At 39.7% G+C, this 24,763-nt stretch overlaps 1 protein-coding gene across 4 annotated transcripts in view; it reads right to left on the bottom strand.

Moving 5' to 3' along the window:
* Positions 1 to 19,639, bottom strand: part of MCM9 (minichromosome maintenance 9 homologous recombination repair factor) — a 92,344-nt gene extending 72,705 nt beyond the window's left edge. For 3 of the 4 annotated variants that reach the window (XM_055432778.2, XM_055432780.2, XM_055432781.2), the window contains exons 1-5: positions 19,308 to 19,639; positions 16,391 to 16,708; positions 10,093 to 10,406; positions 8,556 to 8,637; positions 216 to 416 (exon numbers count right to left, since the gene is read on the bottom strand). In XM_055432778.2, the coding sequence (XP_055288753.2) occupies positions 216 to 416; positions 8,556 to 8,637; positions 10,093 to 10,406; positions 16,391 to 16,694 (901 nt within the window). In that variant the 5' untranslated portion in view covers positions 16,695 to 16,708; positions 19,308 to 19,639. The remainder of the gene's footprint in view (positions 1 to 215; positions 417 to 8,555; positions 8,638 to 10,092; positions 10,407 to 16,390; positions 16,709 to 19,307) is intronic. The other variant, XM_088840581.1, reaches the window with a different exon arrangement.
* Between the last annotated feature and the right edge of the window lie 5,124 nt (positions 19,640 to 24,763).

Below are 24,763 nucleotides of genomic sequence, written 5' to 3'. Positions count from 1 at the left end.
AATAATAGTTGGAAATGGAAAATCTCTTGGGATTTCCAGTAAGATCACTAAACAGAGAGGTTTATGCCAGAAAAGGGCTTTAAAGGGAGACTACAAGAGGCACTGGCTAAAGCTACTCCCTCAGAACACAGCCACTGATGCACAGCATGAAAATCAGAAACATCATGAATGAAATGCCATTAATAAATATCAGCTCCATACCCTTAATCACAAACCTGCAAAAGGATCGCTCTTATAGTGTTCCCAAAAGTCTTCAAATTCCTTTCGGACCTCCTCATCCATGTTGACCCCTGCAGACTGTTCGTTATTTACTTGGACATAATTGGCCTTCAGGACTATCTCCACTTCACAGCGCACATCTTGCTTAAAGGGCTTCCACCGCTGCATTACAACCCCATAAATAGTGATGTCATCACCTGGAAAAAAGCACTGAGTGAATCCAGCAGTAGCATCCTGCCTGCTTGGGCACAAACCTGACAAAGGACCAGAACCAAGAAATCAACCACTGCCCCACCGGGGTTTAGAGTGGTGTACATTCCTCTAGAAACCATTTGGGGCAAAAGAACACAGTGTCCCAATTTATTTTTTAATCAGGCACTTGTATTTGCACAGCTAAAAGCTAAAGCCAGCATTTTAATTTTTCTTAATCTGCCATATGATAATCACACTGAATTCTAACCTGTCCCTGGGAAAATACTGAATGATATATTCACTGTGATTCTACTGCGTGAAATGGTCATCCTCTCAGAATCAGTAACCATGTAGTTCTCACTTAATCAAGACGTGGGGACTGCAGCCCGAAGTATGAAGTGCAGTCTGTCCTTCAATATTCCCAGGGGATTGGTTCCGGAATCAACCTCCGCTATCGAAATCCCACAGTCAGCCCTCCAAATCTGCGGTTCCACATCCGTGGATTCAACCAACCGTGCATCATGTAGTGCTCTAGTATTTACTATTGAAAAGAATCTGTGTATATGTGGACCCATGCTGTTCAAAGCCCTGTTGTTCAAGGGTCAACTGCACAATCAACCAGTGTCAGGAAAGGAGACGATATTGCGATGATGGGTACAATGATACTACTTCTAGTTCCTGGTGTATTCATTTTTACTCAACTACACTTATTAACATTCACTCACCTTTTTTGTTTTTTAAAGGACAAAAGAATGAGTGCACCAAGAAATGAATGAATACTTGTTCTATTTCAAAGCTCCTCTCCACAAGCTATGAAAGCAAAAATTCCACTTGATTCTTCTTGGTTGGTTCCTTCCCAGTTATGGACACTCTCCCATTCTTTTTTTTTTTAATATAAATTTATCTATTTTAATTGGAGGCTAATTACTTTACAATATTGTAGTGGTTTTACCATACATTGACATGAATCCGCCCCGGGTGTACATGTGTTCCCCATCCTGAACCCCCCTCCCTCCCCATCCCATCCATCTGGGTCATCCCAGTACACCAGCCCCGAGCATCCTGTCTCATGCATCGAACCTGGACTGGCAATTCATTTCACATATGATAATATACATGTTTCAGTGCCATTCTCCCAAATCATCCCACCCTCGCCCTCTCCCACAGAATCCAAAAGACTGTTCTATACTCTGTGTCTCTTTTGCTGTCTTCCATACAGGGTTATCGTTACCATCTTTCTAAATTCCATATATATGCGTTAGTATACTATATTGGTGTTTTCCTTTCTGGCTTACTTCACTCTATAGTAGGCTCCAGTTCCATCCACCTTATTAGAACTGATTCAAATGTATTCTTTTTAATGGCTGAGTAATTTTCCATTGTGTATATGTACCACTGCTTCCGTATCCATTCGTCTGCTGATGGACATCTAGGTTGCTTCCATGTCCTGGCTATTATAAACAGTGCTATGATGAACACTGGGGTACACATGTCTCTTTCAATTCTGGTTTCCTCAGTGTGTATGCCCAGCAGTGGGATTGCTGGCTCATATGGCAGTTCTATTTCCAGTTTTTTAAGGAATCTCCACACTGTTCTCCATAGTGGCTGTACTAGTTTGCATTCCCATGAACAGTGTAAGAGGGTTCCCTTTTCTCCACACCCTCTCCAGGATTTATTGTTTGTAGACTTTTGGACAGCAGCCATTCTCATTGGCATGAAATGGTACCTCATTGTGGTCTTGATTTGCATTTCTCTGATAATGAGTGATGTTGAACATCTTTTGATGTGTTTGTTAGCCATCTGTATGTCTTCTTTGGAGAAATGTCTGTTTAGGTCTTTGGCCCATTTTTTGATTGGGTCGTTTATTTTTCTGGGATTGAGCTGGAGTTGCTTGTATATTTTTGAGATTAATTATTTGTCAGTTGCTTTGTTTGCTATTATTTTCTCCCATTCTGAAGGCTGTCTTTTCACCTTGCTTATAGTTTCCTTTGTTGTGCAAAAACTTTTAAGTTTAATTAGGTCCCATTTGTTTATTTTTGCTTTTATTTCCAATACTCTTGGAGGTGGGTCATAGAGGATCCTGCTGCAATTTATGTCGGAGAGTGTTTTGCGTATGTTTTCCTCTAGGAGTTTTATAGTTTCTCGTCTTACATTTAGATCTTTAATCCATTTTGAGTTTATTTTTGCGCATGGTGTTAGGAAGTGTTCTAGTTTCATTCTTTTACAAGTGGTTGACCAGTTTTCCCAGCACCACTTCTTAAAGAGATTGTCTTTTCTCCATTGTATATTCTTGCCTCCTTTGTCGAAGATAAGGTGTCCATAGGGGCATGGATTTATCTCTGGGCTTTCTGTTTTGTTCCATTGATCTATATTTCTGTCTTTATGCCAGTACCATACTGTCTTGATGACTGTAGCTTTGTAGTAGAGCCTGAAGGTGGGCAGGTTGATTCCCCCAGTTCCATTCTTCTTTCTCAAGATTGCTTTGGCTGTTCGAGGTTTTTTGTATTTCCATACAAATTGTGAAATTATTTGTTCTAGCTCTGTGAAAAATACCATTGGTAGCTTGATAGGGATTGCATTGAACCTATAAATTACTTTGGGTAATATATTCATTTTCACAATATTTATTCTTCCAATCTATGAACATGGTATATTTCTCCATCTATTAGTGTCCTCTCTGATTTCTTTCACCAGTGTTGTATAGTTTTCTATATATAGGTCTTTTGTTTCTTTAGGTAGATATATTCCTAAGTATTTTTAATTCTTTTCGTTGCAATGGTGAATGGAATTGTTTCCTTAATTTCTCTTTCTGTTTTATCATTGTTAGTGTATAGGAATGCCAGGGATTTCCGTGTGTTGATTTTATATCCTGCAATTTTACTATATTCATTGATTAGCTCTAGTCATTTTCTGGTGAAGTCTTTAGAATTTTCTGGTGGAGTCTTTAGGATTTTCTATGTAGAGGATCATGTCATCTGCAAACAGTGAGAGTTTTACTTCTTTTCCAATTTGGATTCCTTTTATGTCGTTTTCTGCTCTGATTGCTGTGGCCAAAACTTCCAAAACTATGTTGACTAGCAGTGGTAAGAATGGGCACCCTTGTCTTGTTCCTGACTTTAGGGGAAATGCTTTCAATTTTTCACCATTGAGGATAATGTTTGCTGTGGTTTGTCATATATAGCTTTTATTATGTTGAGGTCTGTTTCTTCTATTCCTGCTTTCTGGAGGGTTTTTACCATAAATGGATGTTGAATTATGTCAAAGGCTTTCTCTGTATCTATTGAGATATCATATGGTTTTTTATCTTTCAATTTGTTAATATGGTGTATTACGCTGATTGATTTGTAGATATTGAAGAATACTTGCATCCCTGGAATAAAGCCCATTTGGTCATGATGTATGATCTTTTTAATATCTTGTTGGATTCTGTTTGCTAGAATTTTGTTAAGGATTTTTACATCTATGTTCATCAGTGATATTGGCCTGTAGTTTTCTTTTTTGTGTGGCATCTTGTCTTGTTTTGATATTAGGATGATGGTGGCTTCATAGAATGAGTTTGGAAGTTTACGTTCCTCTGCAATTTTCTGGAAGAGTTTGAGTAGGATACGTGTTAACTCTTCTCTAAAGTTTTGGTAGAATTCAGCTATGAAGCCGTCTGGTCCTGGGCTTTTGTTTGCTGGAAGATTTCTGATTACAGTTTCAATTTCCATGCTTGTGATGGGTCTGCTAAGGTTTTCTGTTTCTTCCTGGTTCAGTTTTGGAAAGTTGTACTTTTCTAAGAATTTGTCCATTTCTTCCAGGTTGTCCATTATATTTGCATATAGTTGCTGATAGTAGTCTTTATGATGCTTTGTATTTCTGTGTTATCTGTTGTGATCTCTCCATTTTCATTTCTAATTTTGTTGATCTCATTCTTCTCCCTTTGTTTCTTGATGAGTCTGGCTAATGGTTTGTCAATTTTATTTATCTTCTCAAAGGACCAGCTTTTGGCTTTGTTGATTTTTGCTATGGTCTCTTTTGTTTCTTTTGCATTTATTTCTGCCCTAATTTTAAAGATTTCTCTCCTTCTACTAACCCTGGGGTTCTGCATTTCTTCCATTTCTACTTGCTTTAGGTGTTCAGTTCAGTTCAGTCGTGTCCAACTCTTTGTGACCCCATGAATCACAGCACGCCAGGCCTCCCTGTCCATCACCAACTTCCAGAGTTCACTCAAACTCATGTCCATCGAGTCGGTGATGCCATCCAGCCATCTCATTCTCTGTCATCCCCTTCTCCTCCTGCCCCCAATCCCTCCCAGCATATGATGCTTTTGAACTGTGGTGTTGGTGAAGATTCTTGAGGGTCCCTTGCACTGCAAGGAGATCCAACCAGTCCATTCTAAAGGAGATCAGTCCTGGGTGTTCATTGGAAGAACTGATGCTAAAGCTGAAACTCCAATACTTTGGCCACCTCATGCTTTAGGTGTAGAGTTAGGTTATTTATTTGACTTTTTTCTTATTTCTTGAGGGAAGCCTGTATTGCTATGAACCTTCCCCTTAGCACTGCTTTTACAGTGTCCCAGACATGGAACAACAGACTTGTTCCAAATAGGAAAAGGAGTATGTCAAGGCTATATATTGTCACCTGCTTATTTAACTTATATGCAGAGTACATCATGAGAAATGCTGGGTTGGAGGAAGCACAAGCTGGAATCAAGATTGCTGGGAGAAATATCAATAACCTCAGATATGTAGATGATACCACCCTTATGGCAGAAAGGGAAGAACTAAAGAGCCTCTTGATGAAATTGGAAGAGGAGAGTGAAAAAGTTGGCTTAAAGCTGAACATTCAGAAAACTAAGATCATGACATCTGGTCCCATCACTTCATGGCAAATAGATGGGATAACAGTGGAAACAGTGTCAGACTTTATTTTTTGGGGCTCTAAAATCACTGCAGAATGGTGACTGCAGCCATGAAATTACAAGATGCTTACTCCTTGGAAGGAAAGTTATGACCAACCTAGATAGCATATTAAAAAACAGAGACATTACTTTGCCAACAAAGGTCCATCTAGTCAAGGCTATGGTTTTTCCAGTGGTCATGTATGGATGTGAGAGTTGGACTATAAAGAAAGCTGATCACCGAAGAATTGATGCTTTTGAACTGTGGTATTGGAGAAGACTCTTGAGAGTCCCTTGTACTGCAAGGAATCCAACCAGTCCATCCTAAAGGAGATCAGTCCTGGGTGTTCATTGGAAGGACTGATGTTGAAGCTGAAACTCCAATTCTTTGGCCACTTGATGCGGAGAGCTGACTCATTTGAAAAGATCCTGATGCTGGGAAGGATTGAGGGCTGGAGGAGAAGGGGACGACAGAGGATGAGATGGTTGGATGGCATCACCAACTCGATGGACATGGGTTTCGGTAAACTCTGGGAGTTGGTGATGGACAGGCAGGCTGGCATGCTGCGGTTCATGGGGTTGCAAAGAGTCGGACACGACTGAGCAATTGAACTGAACTGAACAGGTTTTGAGTTGTTGTATTTTCATTCGTTTCTATGCATATTTTGATTTCTTTTTTGATTTCTTCTGTGATTTGTTGATTATTCAGCAGCGTGTTGTTCACCGATTCTCGATTAATGAGTAGAATATTAAACTTTTACAGATTTTTCCTAAGAGGCCTTGGATAGTTTATAGGAATATTTTCCATATACCAACATATTTTTTATCAATACATACAATTCAGTAAACCAATTAAGAAGTATAGGTGAATGCTTGGCATTCGATATTTTGGTGCTAGAGAAAAGGGTGCCAAAAGAAAAATAAAGAATATAATCCTAGTCCCAAGATTTCAATCTTGTTGCACATAGGTTGCTGGAAATACCTTACACCAATATTGGAATTTATACTTCGCACAATAAACTTAACCAGCAAGTCTTCATTTCCAAGCCTGTGTCAAATATTAATATTTGATATTTGTTGATGCAAAATGCCTTTCTCTCTAAACATCAACCTGTGATGTGTAATCTGGAGTGTTTTGCTTTCTTAAAGAGAAGTCTTCTGTGAATGCTAAGTTAATGGAACTGGTGGTAGCAATTCACTGAATAGAAGGCATATTTCTAGCCTCTGGCAACTTGATAGTAAATGGTGACAAAGACACTAAATAGGTTCTTCATACACTTTCAAGATTCTTCCTAATCCACTGCTGGATGGTTTTCAAATCCCATCAGGAAGAGTGATCATTTACAATATTGACTGTGCCCAGTTTTTTTTTTTGATGAACCTAACCAGGGCAACATTATATGAACGCTTTGATGAGTTCTCTACTATGGTCATTTAAATGGGTCATTTTATAGATGCTGTTTCTCTCTTAAGTCAAATGAGAAACTTATGTTTCAGATGTTGTACCCACTAGAAATACCCTGACTCCACTCAGCGGCAACAATGTGTAAAATGTGGAGTACTCCAATTATGAGGTTTATGAGATAGTCCAAGGCAATAAACACTCATTTGAAACTTACGTGATTTTCTACAGTAAATGTTATTGGAAACAATAATATTTTCAGGAAACTGAAATTCTCACTTTACACAATCCCATCTCTCTGTGCCTCTCTCTCTTCTGAAGCATATTTACCACTGCAGCCACCCATGGTCAGACCTATGTTTGATCTCCTGCCACACTGACAGTTATCAGTATATAAGCTCCAACTTTACTACTCTGCAATATCAGACTGGGGTTCCTAACTAGACTGTGAATTCCCTAAGGGCAATGATTATGCTACTTATGTCTTCCGATTCTCAAAAAGGTTTGTAGCAGTGGATAAATGAAAAAAATAGCTGTTGACAGACTGCTGCCATCCATTCTTTATTGTAAGTGACATGTGAAAGAAAAATACCTTCAGAATTTTTTTAAGTGCAGAAAGAATTCAGTTCAGACAAACTGGATGAAAACATCTTAATCACTATCAAAGGACATTTTCATGTTCTAGCTAAGCTCATACAAGCACTGCTTCACTGATCCAGACATTAAAAATTCTGGTTAAAATCAAGAGTCTTATATGAACAAGGTACTCTGACATAGCCTTGTCCATTTAGTAGGCAATCCCTGATCAAAGCTATTATTTACTTAAAATATTGTTTGGATAACTATAAACTGTTACTGTATTTGATATAAATGTCAAAGTATGAGTTGGTGATTCTTGGTGGAAGGGAAAAGCCTTTTGACAAGGAGTTATTCTTTACTCTAGATACTGAACTCATTGTTTTCATAGAGCCTTTGCCCCATCATTTTAATGAAATGTCAGCTCAGTAAATATTTTTTAAATAAGGTATTTGGAGAAGACAAGGGTTAAGAAAAGGGAAATGATGGAATTTAGAGGAATGAACATTGTTGATTTGTCCAAGTAGGGGAGCACAGGGATATGAAATAAGAAATCAAACATACCTGTTACGCCTCAGGGGACACACTGGTACTATTTATCTTTTATAGAGACTAGGGTCTTTTATGTGAGAATGGGACATATTTAAAGCAGGACATATTGAATTAAATTGAAAAGCAGTCATCAATAATAATCATTTCCATTTTCTGACCCAACTTCAAATTAAATGTTAAATAGCCAGTGAAAATCACTAAGCAAACATATAGAACCAAGGTTTTAAGGTTTTTGGAGTAAGAAAAATGGAAAGGTTAAGCTCTCATGGGCAAGTCGGCTTCTTCATCTATTAAACAGCTAGACTAGATCGCTGAACTCCAGCCCAGCTTCTTTCCCCTATCACCTCCCACCTCATGCCAGTCTCTGTTCTCAAGTTCCCCACACTCACTTGCAGTTGATCTCAGGAAAAGTGGTTTTTCCTAATCAATACTTTTGTTGTTGTTGTTTAGTCACTAAGCCATGTCTTGACTCTTTTGGGACCCCATGGACTGTAGCATGTGAGGCTCCTCTGTCCATGGGATTTCCCAGGCAAGAATACAGGAATGGGTTGCCATTTCCTTCTCCAGGGTTTCTTCCCGACCCAGGGATCGAACACACATCTCCTGCATTGGCAGGTGGATTCTTTACAACTGTGCCACCTGGGAAGCCCAATATAGTAGGTCCTAAAGTATTGCCTTCTCCAATCAATACTTTAGGACCTACTATATAAGCTAACAAAAGTTCACTCTTACCAGATTTGCAATTGTCTACTAAATCATCTTCCAGGATAACCTGCATCGATCGTGGAATACTTCCAACAGATAGCCTTTGGACCTAGCAAGGAAAAGAAAGCAGATACTGAGTACATGTAGATATATAGTAAGTTTTCAGAAGCCTAGCAGTTCTTGAAATTACTGTCTCTGTTTCTCTGGTATTATCATGCAATTTAATTATGATGGGGATTTATGGAATTTTCTTGAAACTTGTGCCTACTATCAGTTGAAGAATTTACTAAAACTAGAATAAAATAAAAACATCCAGATGGAAATAGCTCAAAATATAATCTACCTGGTGGGTGGTCAAAATAAAACATGCTCCAACTACTAAACACAATAATAAAGTTACTTAACCAGAAAAGAGAGCCAGTTCTTCCCTGATCTCTATTCATAAGACCTGGGACAAATCACTCAGTTCCTTTGATTACTCGTTAGTAAGAGAACTCTAGCTTTATTCTTATTATATGTGTGCCTTTATTACTTCCTTTATAGAAGACTAATCTCTCAGGTTCCCTTGCAGCTAAGCGTGGTCATATGACTAAGTTCTGACCAATGAGATACAAGCAAACTTGTTGCAGAAGACTTTGAGGGAGACTGCGTAAATGGATACTTGGTTTAGATGACAGGTGCTTTTGCTTCCTTTTTCCTATTCCTTGACTGGGATACAGATGTTACAGAATTGTAGCCACCATCCTGAACCATCGACCACCATAAGAATAGAAGTCATTTATTAAGAATGGTGTAGAAAGACAAAAGGGGCCTGAGTCTTTGACACTGAATAAAGTCTTTGTGTTTAAGTTGCAAGTAAAGGAAACTAAGGCTCATGCACACATGTTTAAAATGTTTATGTATACCTCATTTGGCACAACATGTAAATTGCACCTAAACCCCAAATCCTGCCCACTCCAGTGTTTAACCACCAATTAAACCCATTTAATTTTTTCCTATCACTTAGGTAAACTTCTTAAAAATTCACTTTTTCTATTTAAAATAATTATTAAGTCACTTCATAACTTTCCTGCCAATGCTCACTGTAAAAAGATGACCATTTTATGGTCTCTAAATTCTATACTCTATGAGACAAAATTTCATGCTTGATCTTCTACTAAGTGATGACACAAGTTCCCTATGTAATCCATTACATGTTCCCTGCTGCTGCTGCTGCTGCTAAGTCACTTCAGTCATGTCCAACTCTGTGCGACCCCATAGATGGCAGCCGACCAGGCTCTGCCATTCCTGGGATTCTCCAGGCAAGAACACTGGAGTGGGTTGCCATTTCCTTCTCCAATGTGTGAAAGTGAAAAGTGAAAGTGAAGTCGCTCAGTCGTGTCCGAGTAGTAGTGACCCCAAGGACTGCAGTCCACCAGGCTCCTCTGTCCATGTGATTTTCTAGGCAAGAGTACTGGAGTGGCTTGCCATTGCCTTCTCCAACATGTTCCCTAGTCCTGGCAATTTACCCAAAGCTGAAAAACACTTCTTCAAATTTATTTTTATCATGTATTTGATCATTTACCTGTTCTTGAATTTTGATTTCCTGATAATCTCTACACCTAGTTGGAGATGACAAGTCTGAGAGGCAAGTGAATTTTGAAGAATCACAGTTCTCCAAGCTGGGACATGAGGATGGACGGAAGAAAGTATAATACTGCTCAAAGTCGGCCTGGACCACAAATACATGCTTGCACTTGTTACACATGTAATCCCGCTCAAACTCCAGGATCTTCACCAGACTTGTTCGAATTACTGTCCCAGTGACAGACAAGAAGTGTCCCACATCCTTGGTTTTAGGGATGTGCTCCCTCACCAGCTCAGGACAAACAGGCAATCCTGATGGAGAAACAAAACAAAAACACATCAACTTATATCTTGAGATATGATTCCATGCAATATATTTTTCTCGTATTTCCTAAAGGAGTATAATTTCAGGAAAAAAGAAAAAACCTCTGTGTTTTACTTAAGAAAAACGTCAAATCAACTTAATTAAGCAAATAGAAGAGACACAACAGTCAGAATGGCCATCATCAAAAAATCTACAAATGATAGATGCTGGAGAGGGTATAGAGAGAAGAAAACCCTCCTACACTGTTGATGGTAATGTAAATTGGCACAGTCACTACGGAGAACAGTATGGAGATTCCTTAAAAAACTAAAAATACAGCTTCCATATGTTCCAGCAATCCCATTCCTGGGAGAAAAACATGGTTGGAAAGAATATATGCACCCCAATGTGAACTGCAGTGCTGTTTACAACAGCCAAGACATGGAAGCAACCTAAATATCCATCAACAGAGGAATGGATAGAAAAGATGTAGTACATATATACAATGGGATATTACTCAGCCATTAAAAAGAATGAAATAATGCCATTTGCAGCAATATGAATGGACCTAGAGATTGTCATATGGAGTAAAGTAAGTCAGACAGAGGAGAAGAAATATTATGTGATATCCCTTATATGTGAAATCTAAAAAGAAATTATATAAATGAATTTACTTACAAAAGAGTAAGAAAGTAAGGAAGACTCACAGACTTAGAGAACAAACCTGTATTTGCCAGGGGAGTAGAGGGAAGGATGAAAGGAAGGGTTAGGGAGTTTGGGATGGACAGATACACACTGCTATATGTAAAATAGATAACTAACAAAGACCTACCGTATAGCACATGGAAATTTGCTCAATGTTACCTGGCAACCTGGCTGAAAGGGGAGTTTGAGGGAGAATGGATACATGTATATATATGGCTGAGTCCCTTTGTTGATAGTTTCCCTGAAACTATCACAACATTGTTAACTGGCTATATACCTCAATATAAAAAAAAAAGAAGATGCAGCACATACACTTTAATACAATGGAATATTACTCAGCCATTAAAATGAATGAAATAATGCTGTTTACAACAACATGGATGAACCTGGAGATTATTAAACTAAGTGAAATAAGTCAGATAGAGGAAGACAAATATCATATGATACTGCTTACATGTGAAATCTAAAAAACAATAAAATGATATACACACTACTATATTTAAAATAGATAACCAGTAAGGACCTACTGCATAGCACAGGCAACTCTGCTCAATATTCTGTAATAACCTAAATGGGCAAAGAACTTGAAAAAGAACAGATACATGTGTATGTGTAACTGAATCACTCTGTTGTATGCCTGAAACTAACATGACATTGTTAATCAACTATGCTCCAATATATAATAAAACTTTTTAAAAAATAGAAAAGAATTATTCCAAATAACAATTGTCAGTGGACTCTCTTTAAAAGTATGTAACTAGATGATAAAATAACCTGGATTTTAAAAAGAATTGATCCTCTTAAGAGGGTTATCTGTTAAGTAGAATGTAAATACGGTATATTACATTCTATCTCAGTAGAAATGTAAATAGAGTATATAAATTTAACCTTACTCAATGACGAATACACTGCCACAAACCACACATAAAATCAGTTGATGACTCTGAGTAAACCACAAAGCTAAGTGATAAAGAAATGGCAATGGAATGACCAAAGGCTAGTGCTTTCTCTAGTTAGGTTTAGGATTTATTAATACATAAATCTGACAGTGTTTTCAAGTCTTGTAACTTGTCCTCTCTCTCTAGTCTTGCCTTTCTCATGACTTCCAATCTCCTAGTCCAGACAAAAAGCATGAATATCTCTGCAAATTAGGGTACCTCTGCAGCTTTCCTAGGCTACTTTGGAGAACTCTCCCCAGTTCCCTCAGCAAGGTAGATAAGAGTACATTCAGATTTACCCTTCTGCAAGAAAACTTCCCTAAGTCAAGGCTAGCACCCTCACACACACAAAAGTAGCACTAAGCAAAATGGTAAAATGAATGCACCAATGCATAGAAGATGTCCTTTATATCTGGAGGAAACTTCTGCCAGGAAGAGTATAAAAGAAGATACTCCTGGGGTCCAGAGACACCTTCCTTTCCTTGCAAGTGATGATCTAGACCTGGGCATGCTGGATCATGACAAGACTATGCAATACTGTTTTTACTTCAGTCAGCATGAGGAACTGTGCTAGAGAGACATTCCACGCTAGGAAGAAAGCAAGTGGGAGGTGAAGGGTTTTAGGCTCGACCATGAGGGTCCCTCTCTGTTTCTCCTGCAGTGCCGGGGCGAGTGAGTTCCCTGCTGTCCAGACCCGCCAAGGGGCCTGTGGCTAAACGCAGTTATAGCATCTCTAAAGAAAAGTACTAGGTAAACAATTACAACCAATTTTTCTAAAAAAATCAGCTTTTCATTATCTTCTACACTTTAACAATACAGGGCAATATGACATCTTAATGTTGTTATCTCACTGAATGGAATCATGTATATGATACATGTGAAAATAAACTTTTCTTTTAGAATCAAACAAATTAGTCTGGAACATGATATCATTACCATTAAGTGGTTTATTTTTTATTCTAAAGTAACTGCATTATTTTAAGAAAAGGGTAGTAGAGGTGAATATATTTTTGGATCTTCACACATTATTGCAATTTCTAAGCAAATTTATAATATAAAGATAGAGCTAAAAGTAACAGCAAAACTGATCACAAAAATCAAAATCTTAGAACTTAAAAAGAGTAAGAGATGATAGAAATGTCAATTTATTTTAATCTTTTTGTCTTACTATATGTTACTAAGTGTATTCTTCAACTTATCCCAATGAAGCAGTAGGTATATCAGGAATTAAGCCACCATTAACACTAGACAACAAAAACTTCTATCATTCTCTGATTCATTTACTGAGAGAAATTAAATTATTACTTAAAACAGAAACGTGTCCAGATCTGTGTTAGAGGTTATGTCCAGATCAATCGCTTCAAGCCCATGGTTGCTGGCAGGCAGTCCCTGGAAATCAGCATCAGCCTGAGCTTTTAAGAAATGCAGATTCTTGGGCACGAGGTCAGATCTCTTCAACGAGAAACTCTGGGGGTGGGGCCCAGCAATCAGCACTTTAACAAGTCCTACAGGTGATTCTGATGCCCATTAATGTTTGAGAAACACTACTTGAAATAACATGTGAGGGGCTGACATAACCCTGACAGCTCAGTGGTAAGGAATCTGCCTGCCAACGCAGGAGACATGAGTTCGATCCCTGATCCTAGAGGATACCACCTGCCATGGAGCAACTTAAGCCTATGCGCCACAGCTACTGAGCCTGTGCTCTAGAGCCCGTGCTCCACAACAAGAGAAGCCATTGCAATGGGAAGCCTACGCAACACAGCTACAGGGTAGCAGTCACTCTCTGCAACAAGAGAAAAGCCTGCACAGCATCCAAGACCCAGGACAGACAAAAATAAATAAATAAATAATGTTAAAAAAAAAACCCAAAAGCCATGTGATTGCTATGTTTTTCTTTCTCACTTACTTTGATGCTGTGTATTTGAATACCTGTCATCAAAACCACTGGGAATAGCAAGTAAATTTTCTGTGTCTATGCTTAATTGCTCAGTCATGTCTGTTTGTGACCCCATGGATTGCAGCCTGCCAGGCTCCTCTGCCCATGGAGTTTTCCAGGCAAGAATACTGGAGTAGGTTGCCATTTCCTACTCTAGGGGATTTTCCCGATCCAGGGATCAAACTTGCGTCTCCTGCATTGGCAGGCGATTCTTTACCACTGCACCGCCTGGGAAGCCCAAGTAAACTTCAGACCAATAAAAATCCCAGAAGACAAAGAACAATACATATTCTAGAAAAACAAACCAGAAAAATGTCTTATGTTCCTAAGGAGAGTGAACCAGAGAGACATCCTGTGTGTGTGCGCTCAGTCATTCGTTCGTGTCCAACTCTCCACTCCTGGTTCATTCTGCCTGGGACACCTGCATCCCTCCCTGATCTCATCTTCTAGTCTAGAATCCATGGGTGAATCATCTAGGACAATTCACTCTCTGCTCAGTGAGCTAATACATCTTCTAAATATCTTCAGTGACACATGTGTCACATAAGTAAAAGATGCCAGTGAGTGCCTTTACAATTATGTTCAATACGTACATATGCATGGATCTGTGGGCATACATACATAAACTGGGAAATAAATTTGACTATACAGCTGTCTCCCTTATAGCCTTGAAGCCCTTTAGATGAGGGACTATACCATATGCATTTTGGTTTCCCAAGGGTCGAGCAAATCCCCACATGGGATACGTTTGTAGAATGATGTTATTTTGGTAGTAATATAATTCGCAAGTCACTTTCTCAGAGGATAATGAAGAAACGGGCTAAATTTACCTGAAACCAATAGTATCACTTAGGCAGACAGAATTTTAGTATTTAAACTGAGCATCGAAAAGTGTCTAAACATAAATACCATTTCAATAACATCAACTAAAGTTCCTTTTAACAACCTTCTGAAACATCATCAGAACAGAACTTTTTCTTGATCCTAGCAAGATATTACCTAGTGTCTGATACATAAAGATTAATAATATTCATAATTTTATTCTAGTAATTGCAACTGCAGATACTATTTTTTCACCTAAATCAAGTATCTGGTATTTTTTTGAATTTTAATTTATCTCCAAGGAATTCTATAGTGACTCCTAATCTTTCTGAAATCACAGCATTCATTTTTGGTATTGTTTTTTTTTTTTCTTCTTTTTTTTTTTTTGGCCAGGCAGCATTTGGGATCTTAGTTCCCTTCGCAGGGATCAAACCTGCATCCCCTGTATTGGAAGCACACAGTCTTAACCACTGAACCACTAGGGAAGTCCCATAGCAATCAATTTTGTTATTTATAAATCCCCATCTTTCTGAAATGTACTATAAATACTTATTTTCAAACAAAATGGCACATGTGTTCTCTAATCATTCAGTTCAGTTCAGTTCAGTCGCTCAGTTGTGTCTGAGTCTTTGTGACCCTATGAATCACAGCACGCCAGGCCTCTCTAATCACAGATTTCAGGAATTCAAAGACATAGCTTTAACACCACAAGTTGCTAATTGCTCCACTGCAATTTCTTTAAACTTAAGAGGCTTTGTCTGTTATTCATTCCAAAAAGTTACTGAGGGCCTAATAGGTGGCCAGCACAATGCTAATCTTGATATATAAAAATAATGAATTTTCTCACTGGGTAGCATCTACCAAATTTTCTTATTCTTTTATTACCTATACTTTTACTGTCAGTAGTCACAAAGCTGAGAAGGCTGCATTAGTTTTGCACACACATATATGTGTGTATATATGCACACAAACAGACTGCCTCCACACATTCTCCCTCCTCTCAGTTGGTATGGTTACTAGCCAGCCTAGCCTTCCAAATGTCCAGAGAAAACAGTATAGAATTATGATTCTTCTCCAAAAGTGACCATCACATGACATCCAGTAGTCATATACAGATGTGAGAGTTGGACCATAAAGAATGCTGAGCACTGAAGAAATGAAGCTTTCAAATTGTGGTACTGGAGAATACTCTTGAGAGTCCCTTGGACAACAAGGAATCAAACCAGTAAAAAAAAAAAAAAAAGTGACCATCAATTACACAATGGATATGTTTTTAAGTATGGTGGCTTAGTTGATAAATTGTGTCTGACTCTGGTGATACCGTAGACTATAGTCCTCCAGGCTTCTTTATCCATGGGAATTTCCCAAGCAAGAATACTGGAGTGGGTTGCCATTTCCTTCTCAAGGGGATCTTTCTGATCTGGGGGTCAAACCTGGGTCTTCTGCATTGCAGGTTGATTCTTTACTATCTGAGTCACCAGGAAAGCCCATTTTAAGTATAAAAATCAATTATTAGTGCTTGAACTCAATATATGTTGGGATTTCTCAAAATCTTCCTAAAAAAAAACAATATGGCAGTAAAATTCACCTGATATCCTGGCATGAAGATTCTGCTTCATGGAGAGACCTTCAGGCTGAGAAAGGGACTGGAGAATCGTCAAGGCTGATCTTCTCAGTGCATTATCAAAAATAGTTAGCACTTCATTAGGGAATGCATTGAAATATTCCCCAATTTCCATGTTGGTCTCAAAAAGGGTCATGGCATTAACCACAACTGGGTAATGAGCATCTTCATCTCTTTCCTTCAAGATGAGAAGTATGTCGTTCTCATGGTACTCCGAAACATAGGACTCAAACACTTGACCAACCAATGTAACTTGATCGCTATTCATCTTGATCTAGGTAACTAAAGAAAGAGAAAGGACTGTGTTATACCTTTGATTTTCTAGACTTATACACTAGTTTACAAAAAAGACTGTTTGGCTGTAAATGATTCCGACTTTGGGCCAGACTTTAATTCGATCTGAATTATCTGTTACAGTTACTTGCCTTGAAAATTCCATGGACAGAGGATCCTGGTGGGCTACAGTCTGTGGTGTTGCAAAAGAGGTGGACACGACTTAGTGACTGAGCACAATTAGTAAGCACATAAAATCTTAAATGCCAGTCTTTTGGTTTAAGTACCTCCTAGTAGAGTTCTTTGCAAGCATCCTGGCTCCAGGTTTTATTCACATAAAAAACACTTTTCTCCCTCTCCCTGACAAACCTAGTCACACACACACAAACACATATTCATTTGTATTCTGCTACATACTACTATTCAGACTGGGAGCCAATTCTGACTTAAGGAGTTAACAAACTGGCTTTAGAAATTTACATTTGGAGGTGAAAGTGTTCCTATTTTCTTTTTCTAACCTCAGAAAACTATTGTTTTTGTTTTAGTCTCTAAGTCATGTCTGACTTTTTGAGACCCCATGGACAGTAGCCCATCAGGCTCCTCTGTCCCTGGGATTTTCCAGGCAAGAATACTGGAGTGCGTTGCCATTTCCTTCTCCAAGGGATCTTCCCAACCCAGGGATTGAACCCAAGTTTTCCATGTCTCCTGCACTGGCAGTTGGATTCTTAACCACTGAGCCTCCTAGGAAGCTCCACACTAGAAATTAGCCGACAGGAAAAAATGGCTTTTTAAAAATAATTTTACTTCTTACCCACTTTGTTCTTTCAGTGCTTATGACTGGAAGGGGCTCAGTTGGCTTCAGCAAAAATAGTTGTGAAGAGTATTAAAAAAAAAAACTAGGAAATTAAATTGAGGAAAGGAAACTGGCCTCTGAATGAGAAATCACTCATGATTGAAAGTAAATATATTACATTTTAATTTATATCTACAGATTAAAAAGGGCCTGCTATTTTTATGAATATACATAGATAACATGTACAAGGCACTATTCTAGGAAATGAAAAAAGAACAATAAAAGGTCCTCTATGCCTCAGAGAACCAAAGAACAGATCAAATGAAGTGATGTTCTAATAGTGGTAAAAATGCAATACAAATGGGAGCACAAAAGAGACAAAAATTAAATTTAAATGGAGTGACAACCCCAGATCTACCAAAGGACAGTTACAAATAAACTGCCCAAATTGATCATTTAAGAAATTCACATTTGGTTTGGAAACAGACCACTGGAGGACAAATGTCCTTTGACTTATTTCAATCAACATCTGCTGTACTGAAATAGATGAAAGAAGACTGTTATGACATTCACAGTTTAGCATCCTAAATATATGTTACCCATGCTACTAGCAATATTTCGCTTTCTCTGGGAAACTACTTGAAGGTGTGAAAGGACTAAGGGGAGTATACCACAGTTATGTCAAGAATCCTGACACAGGATGCCAATGTGAGATTAAGATTACACTGATAAGTATTTTGTGTGGGTTAGGTATAAATTCAGCTAAGGGTACAGAAAAAGCACTTGGGAAGGAACAACTAATCATACAGTATTTTCATCATTTGGCCTTTGTTGAAAAAAAAAAAAAAACTGGGACTCTAAGAGTGGCTAAAAGATAAGGGCTCACTCAGTTCAGTTCAGTCGCTCAGTTGTGTCCAGACTCTTTGCAACCCCATGGACTGCAGCATGCCAGGCTTCCCTGTCCATCACCAACTCCAGGAGCTTGCTCAAACTCATGTCCATCGAATCAGTGATGCCATCCAACCATCTCATCCTCTGTCGTCCCCTTAGATAACCTCTAAGATTCTATAAATGCATATTAAATTTGGAGCCAAAACTTAGCAACTTTAAAGGCAGTTCCACATAAGGCTGGAAGGGGGCAGTCTCAGAATTCATGGTTCATATTAAGATCAGTTTAAATTTCGCCTAGTCTTTTTGAAACAGCATCACTAAAAAAAAAAGCATTCACTTTCAGTATCTGGGCACAATTGACTAAGCAGCTTGCTAACCCCAGAAACATGCTCACTCATACTTGAGCAGCGTTTTACAACTTTCAAGTTCCTTTTCCTTTTTCTTATGGAATATTTGAAGACAAAATAAATAAAGCCAGGTTGTGCTACTTTATTCTCTTAAATAAAGCGCCAACAAGAAAAACCCAGGAGCATGCATAGGCTGTAACTTCCAGCTGGGTCCCTGGGAATCACAGCCCGCCCACCCGCCGCACCGCCCCTCCGAGGGCCACGCCCCTGCGCCCTAAGACCCGCCCCTTGGCACCGCCCCCTTCCCGCTCCCCCAGCTTCAGCTCACTGCGTCCTCCCCGCGGGCGCTCCGCAACCGTGGAGCCAAGTTGTGCCCAGAGAACAGCTTTCCACACTTCCGTCTCTGGACACTGCCCGTGCCCGACAATGACAATTCCTAGGCTCGGCTGCGGACAGCCGCGTCGCCCGCCCGGTCCCGAAGTTGAATAGTTGTGGAATTAACCAGGTGCGGGCAAGACTTGGGACGCACTGCGGGAGAAATAAAGAATGGTGAAACGAGGCGGCGGCTTTCACTTACTGGCGGTTACGCGGTGTCAGGAGTCACCGGGGGCGCGCTGCTCCCGAAGCTGAGGGGCACGAAGCGCTCAGGCCGGGCGGCTGGGTCGTGCGCGGGGCCCGCGAGGCGGGAGGAGGCCCCGGGCGGAGGCGGGGCGGGTGGCGCGCGCGGGGCCGCTCGAGCCGCCGTCGGCCCCGGGGGCGCGCAGGCTCCCGGGTCCGCCTGGCGCCCGGGCGAGATAGGCGCCACGCGGGCGGCTCGGTCGGGCCCGCGCTCCCGAGGGACGCCGGGCCGCGCACTGCCTCAAGTTGGCTGCTCAGGTGGCTCTTCCGGGTGGAGGAGCGGGCGGGCGCGCGCCCCGCCGGGCGCCGCAGGACGAGAGGGGCGGGGCGGGGCGGGGCTGGAGGGGCGGGGCGGGGCTGGTTCCGGCCGCGGCGCCGGGAGCCACGGGGCGGGCTTTCCTTCTGTCCTTAGACCTCTGCCAGACCCAAAGCCTCCAAGATTTTTCTGTTTTCTTCTACCAGTTTTAGAATGAAGGTTTTACGTTTAGGTTTATGATTCATTTTGAGGTGATTTTTGGATATGGTGCGAAACACGGATTGTTTTTTCGAAATATGGATCTTGGAATAACTTTATTAATAGAAATCTGCTGCTACTGCTAAGTCACTTCAGTCGTGTCCGACTCTGTGTGACCCCATAGACAGAAGCCCACCAGGCTCCCGCGTCCCTGGGATTCTCCAGGCAAGAACACTGGAGTGGGTTGCCATTTCCTTCTCCAATCTCCAAATAGAAATCTACCACTATTAAAAGAGCTGTATTTTTTCCACTGAATAGCCTTCGGACTTACCTCCAATATCAGTTGTCCTTATGTGTACGGGTCTAAGACTTAATATTCTGTTCCCCGATGTATTTGTCTAGCTTTATAAAAATAAGGTCATAAACAGGGTCATTTGAAAAGACCCAGATGTTGGGACAGATTGAAGGCGGGAGAAGGGGACGACAGAGGATGAGATGGTTGGATGGCATCACCCACTCAATGGACATGAGTTTGCGAAAACTCCGGGAGCTGGCAATGGACAGGGAGGCCTGGCGTGCTGCGGTCCATGGGGTCGCAAACAGTTGGACACGACTGAGCGATTGAACTGAACTGATAAAAACACGAGGTTGTCTTAATTACCGTAACTATAATAAGTCTTGAAATCGGGTAGATCGTTTGGCCTCCAGTTTTGTTCTTTTTCAAAGTTGTTTGGGCTCTTCTGTTTCCATATGAATTTTAAAGCCAGCCTGTCGTTTTCTGTGAAAACGCTGGAATTTTTGTTGGGGTTGCGTAGAATCTGTAGGTCACTATGGGAAGAATTTACTTGTTATTAGTATTTCATGACCCTTGAATAAAGTAAACCTCCCCTTCTATTTAGGGATTATGTAATCTCAAAAATTTTTGCTGTTTTGTCAAATTCACCTGTCAGATTTATCCCTAAAATAATGGGAAAGAAGGGACCATACTTTTTGATTATATATAAATGTTATGTTTCAATTTCTGGTTGTTCTTTGCATACAATTGATTTTTAACATTTTATTATTAAAAAATTTAAAGCAGTTTTAGGTTCATAGCAAAATTAAGTAGGAAGTACAAAAATTGCCCATATAATCCTTGTCTTCACACAGCTGCAACCTCCCTATTCGTGTCCTTTACCAGAGTGGTGGATTGGTTAAAATTGATGAACTGACATTAACACATCATCATCACTCAAAGTCCATGGCTGATAGTAGGGTTCACTCTCGGTGAGCATTCTGTTTTGACAGAGGTATAATAAAAGGCATCCATCACTGCATGTCACACAGAATAGTTTCACTGGCCTAAAAATCTAAAATCATCCCTCCATCCCCCTAACTCCTAGCAATAACTGATCTTTTTACTCTCTGTAGTTTTCCACGATATCGTGTAGTTGAAATCATTCAGTATGTTGTCTTTTCAGATTGGCTATTTCACTTAGTAATATACATTTAAATTTCTTTCATACCTGTTCACGGCTTGGGCAGCTCATTTCTTTTCGGTGCTGAATGATACTGCATTATCTGCACATACCACACTATCCACTCACCTATAGAAGGACCAATTTTGGTTGCTTCCAAGTTTAGCCAATTATGGATAAAGCTGCCATAAACAACCATGTGCAGATTTTTGTGTGAACATAGTTTTCAGCTCCTTTGGGTAAATACAAAGGAGCATGACTGCTGCATAATATGGATAAGAGTAGTTTTGTAGGAAACAACCAAAATGTCTTCCAAAGTAGCTGTACCATTTTGCATTCCCATCCACCATGAATGAAAGTTGCTTTTGCTTCACATCCTCTCCATCATTTTGTGTTTTTAGTGTTTTGAATTTTAGCCATTCTAATAGGTATGTAGTATCTCATTGTTATTTTGCTTTGCATTTCCCTATTGACATATGATGTTGAATATCTTTTCATACACTTAACTTTTATCTGTGTATCTTGGGCGTCTTCAGGTCTTTTGCCAGTTTTTTAGTAACATTGCTTGTTTTCTTATTGTTGAGTTTTTCTCAGAAAATGCCTCCAAGGAAGAATGAAAACAGATATTTGAAGATTTAATTGTTGCTTTATACATTTGACATTTTTTAGATAAAAAAAAACACTCTACAAATCCAAAGGCTATAATGTTTTAATATATGTAATTACATTTTATATGATTCCATTTTCTCTCCGTTCTTAGCATTCAGTTATGCTTTTTAAAAAAATCGGTTGCCTACTAGAATTTGCAATATACATTATAATAAAGTCCACTTTCAAGTAACACTATACTACTCCAAGTATTTTATAGTAGCAAAGTAATCCTGAATCTGTCCTCCCAACCCTTGTATCATTGCACTCATCCACTTTACTTATATAAGCTTTTAAGACTTAGCTATGCATAATGAATATATTGTTGCTATTATTGTGTGGAACACACTGTTGTCTATTAGATCAATAAGCTTTTATTTTCATTTAGTTTTTCTTCAGTACTCTTCCTTAGTTTATATAGATCTGAGTTTCTGACATATTATTTCCTTTTTCTTCAAAGAACTATTAACTTTCCTTGCAAGGCAGATCTGCAGGCAACAAATGCCCTACATTTTTGTCTGAGAAAAATGTTTTTACTTCACTTTTGATGGATAATTGTGCAGGGTACGAATGATAGGTTGGTGGGATTTTCCTCTCAATACTAAACATTTTACTCTGCTTTCTTGTTGCTTGCATAGTTTCTGAGGGGAAGTTGAATATAATCTTTTTTTTTTTTCCTCACCTGGTGTTTCCCCCACCCCTGACTTCTTTCAGGATTTTTCTTTACCTTTAACATTCAGTTCAGTTCAGTCACTCAGTTGTGTCCAACACTTTGTGACCCCATGAACCGCAGCATGCCAGGCCTCCCTGTCCATCACCAACTCCCAGAGTTTACCGAAACCCATGTCCATTGAGTCGGTGATGCCATCCAACCATCTCATCCTCTGTTGTCCCCTTCTCCTCCTGCCCTCAATCTTTCCCAGCATCAGGGTCTTTTCAAATGAGTCAGCTCTTCGCATCAGGTGGCCAAAGTATTGGAGTTTCAGCTTCAACATCAGTCCTTCCAATGAACACCCAGGACTGATCTCCTTTAGGATGGACTGGTTGGATCTTCTTGCAGTCCAAGGGACTCTCAAGAATTTTCTCCAGCACCACAGTTCAAAAGCATCAGTTCTTCGGTGATCAGCCCTCTTTATAGTCCAACTCTCACATCCATACATGACCACTGGAAAAACCATAACCTTGACTAGGTGGACCTTTGCTGGCAAAGTAATGTCTCTGTTTTTTAATATGCTGTCTAGGTTGGTCATAACTTTCCTTCCAAGGAGTAAGTGTCTTTTAATTTCATGGCTGCAGTCACCATCTGCAATGATTTTGGAGCCCAGAAAAATAAAGTCAACCACTGTTTCCACTGTTTCCCCATCTATTTGTCATGAAGTGATGGGACCGGATGCCATAATCATAGTTTTCTGAATGTTGAGCTTTAAGCCAACTTTTTCACTCTCCTCTTTCACTTTCATCTAGAGGCTCTTTAGTTCTTCTTCCCTTTCTGCCATAAGGGTAGTGTCATCTGCATATCTGAGGTTATTGATCTTTCTCCCGGCAAACTTGATTTCAGCTTGTGCTTCCTCCAGCCCAGCATTTCTCATGATGTACTCTGCATATAAGTTAAATAAGCAAGGTGACAGTATACAGCCTTGACGTACTCCTTTTCCTATTTGGAACCAGTCTGTTGTTCCATGTCCAGATCTAAATGTTGCTTCCTGACCTGCATATAGATTTCTCAGGAAGCAGGTCAGGTGGTCTGGTATTCTCATCTCTTTAAGAATTTTCCACAGTTTACTGTGATCCACACAGTCAAAGGCTTTGGCATAGTCAATAAAGGAGAAGTTGGTGGCTCAGAGGTTAAAGCGTCTGCCTCCAATGCGGGAGACCCGGGTTCGATCCCTGGGTCGGGAAGATCCCCTGGAGAAGGAAATGGTAACCCACTCCAGTATTCTTGCCTGGAGAATCCCATGGACGGAGAAGCCTGGTAGGCTACAGTCCACGGGGTCGCATAGAGTCGGACACGACTGAGCGACGGAACGGAACGGAGATGTTTTTCTGGAACTCTCGTGCTTTTTTGAAGATCCAGCAGATGTTGGCAATTTGATCTTTGGTTCCTCTGCCTTTTCTAAAACCAGTTTGAACATCTGGAAGTTCATGGTTCATGTATTGCTGAAGCCTGGCTTGGAGAATTTTGAGCATGACTTGACTAGCGTGTGAGATGAGTACAATTGTGTGGTAGTTTGAGCCTTCTTTGGCATTGCCTTTCTTTGGGATTGGAATGAAAACTGACCTTTTACAGTAATTTGACATAAATTTGTTTCAAGTCCTCAGTGATTATTACTTTAAATATTTCTTCTGTTCCTTTTTCTTACTGCTTTGGCAATTCCCATTATGTTTTGTTAATTGTATATGTTTTGACAGTTGTACTTGTCTTGGATATTCCAGTGGGTTTTGTTTTGTTTTCCTTTCTTATTTGTCTTTGCTTCTCAGTTTTGGAGGTTTCTACTGACATATCCTAAAGCTTGGAGATTCTATTTTCAGCTCTATGCAGTCCACTGAGCCCATCAAAGGCATTCCTTATTTCTCTTACAGTGTTTTCAATCTCTAGTATTTCTTCTTGCTTCTTTCTGAGAATTTCTATCTCTCTGTATACATTGCCCATCTGTTCTTGCATTCCATCTATTTTATCCATTATCCTTTGCCTAATAATCATAGTTGTTTTAAATTTTCAGTCTGATAATTCCAACATTCCTGCCATATGAAAGCCTGTTTCTGATGCTTGCTCTGTTGCTTCAAACTGTGTGTGTTGGTGTGTTGTTTTTTTTTCATGTATCTTATAAATTTTTTGTTGAAAGATGATGTGCTAGG

The sequence above is a fragment of the Moschus berezovskii genome, chromosome 10, assembly GCF_049115385.1.
Source record: "Moschus berezovskii isolate FMDL1 chromosome 10, NW_MosBer_1.0, whole genome shotgun sequence".
Classification (NCBI taxonomy): domain Eukaryota; kingdom Metazoa; phylum Chordata; class Mammalia; order Artiodactyla; family Moschidae; genus Moschus; species Moschus berezovskii.
This window is presented reverse-complemented; position numbering and strand designations above follow the sequence as displayed.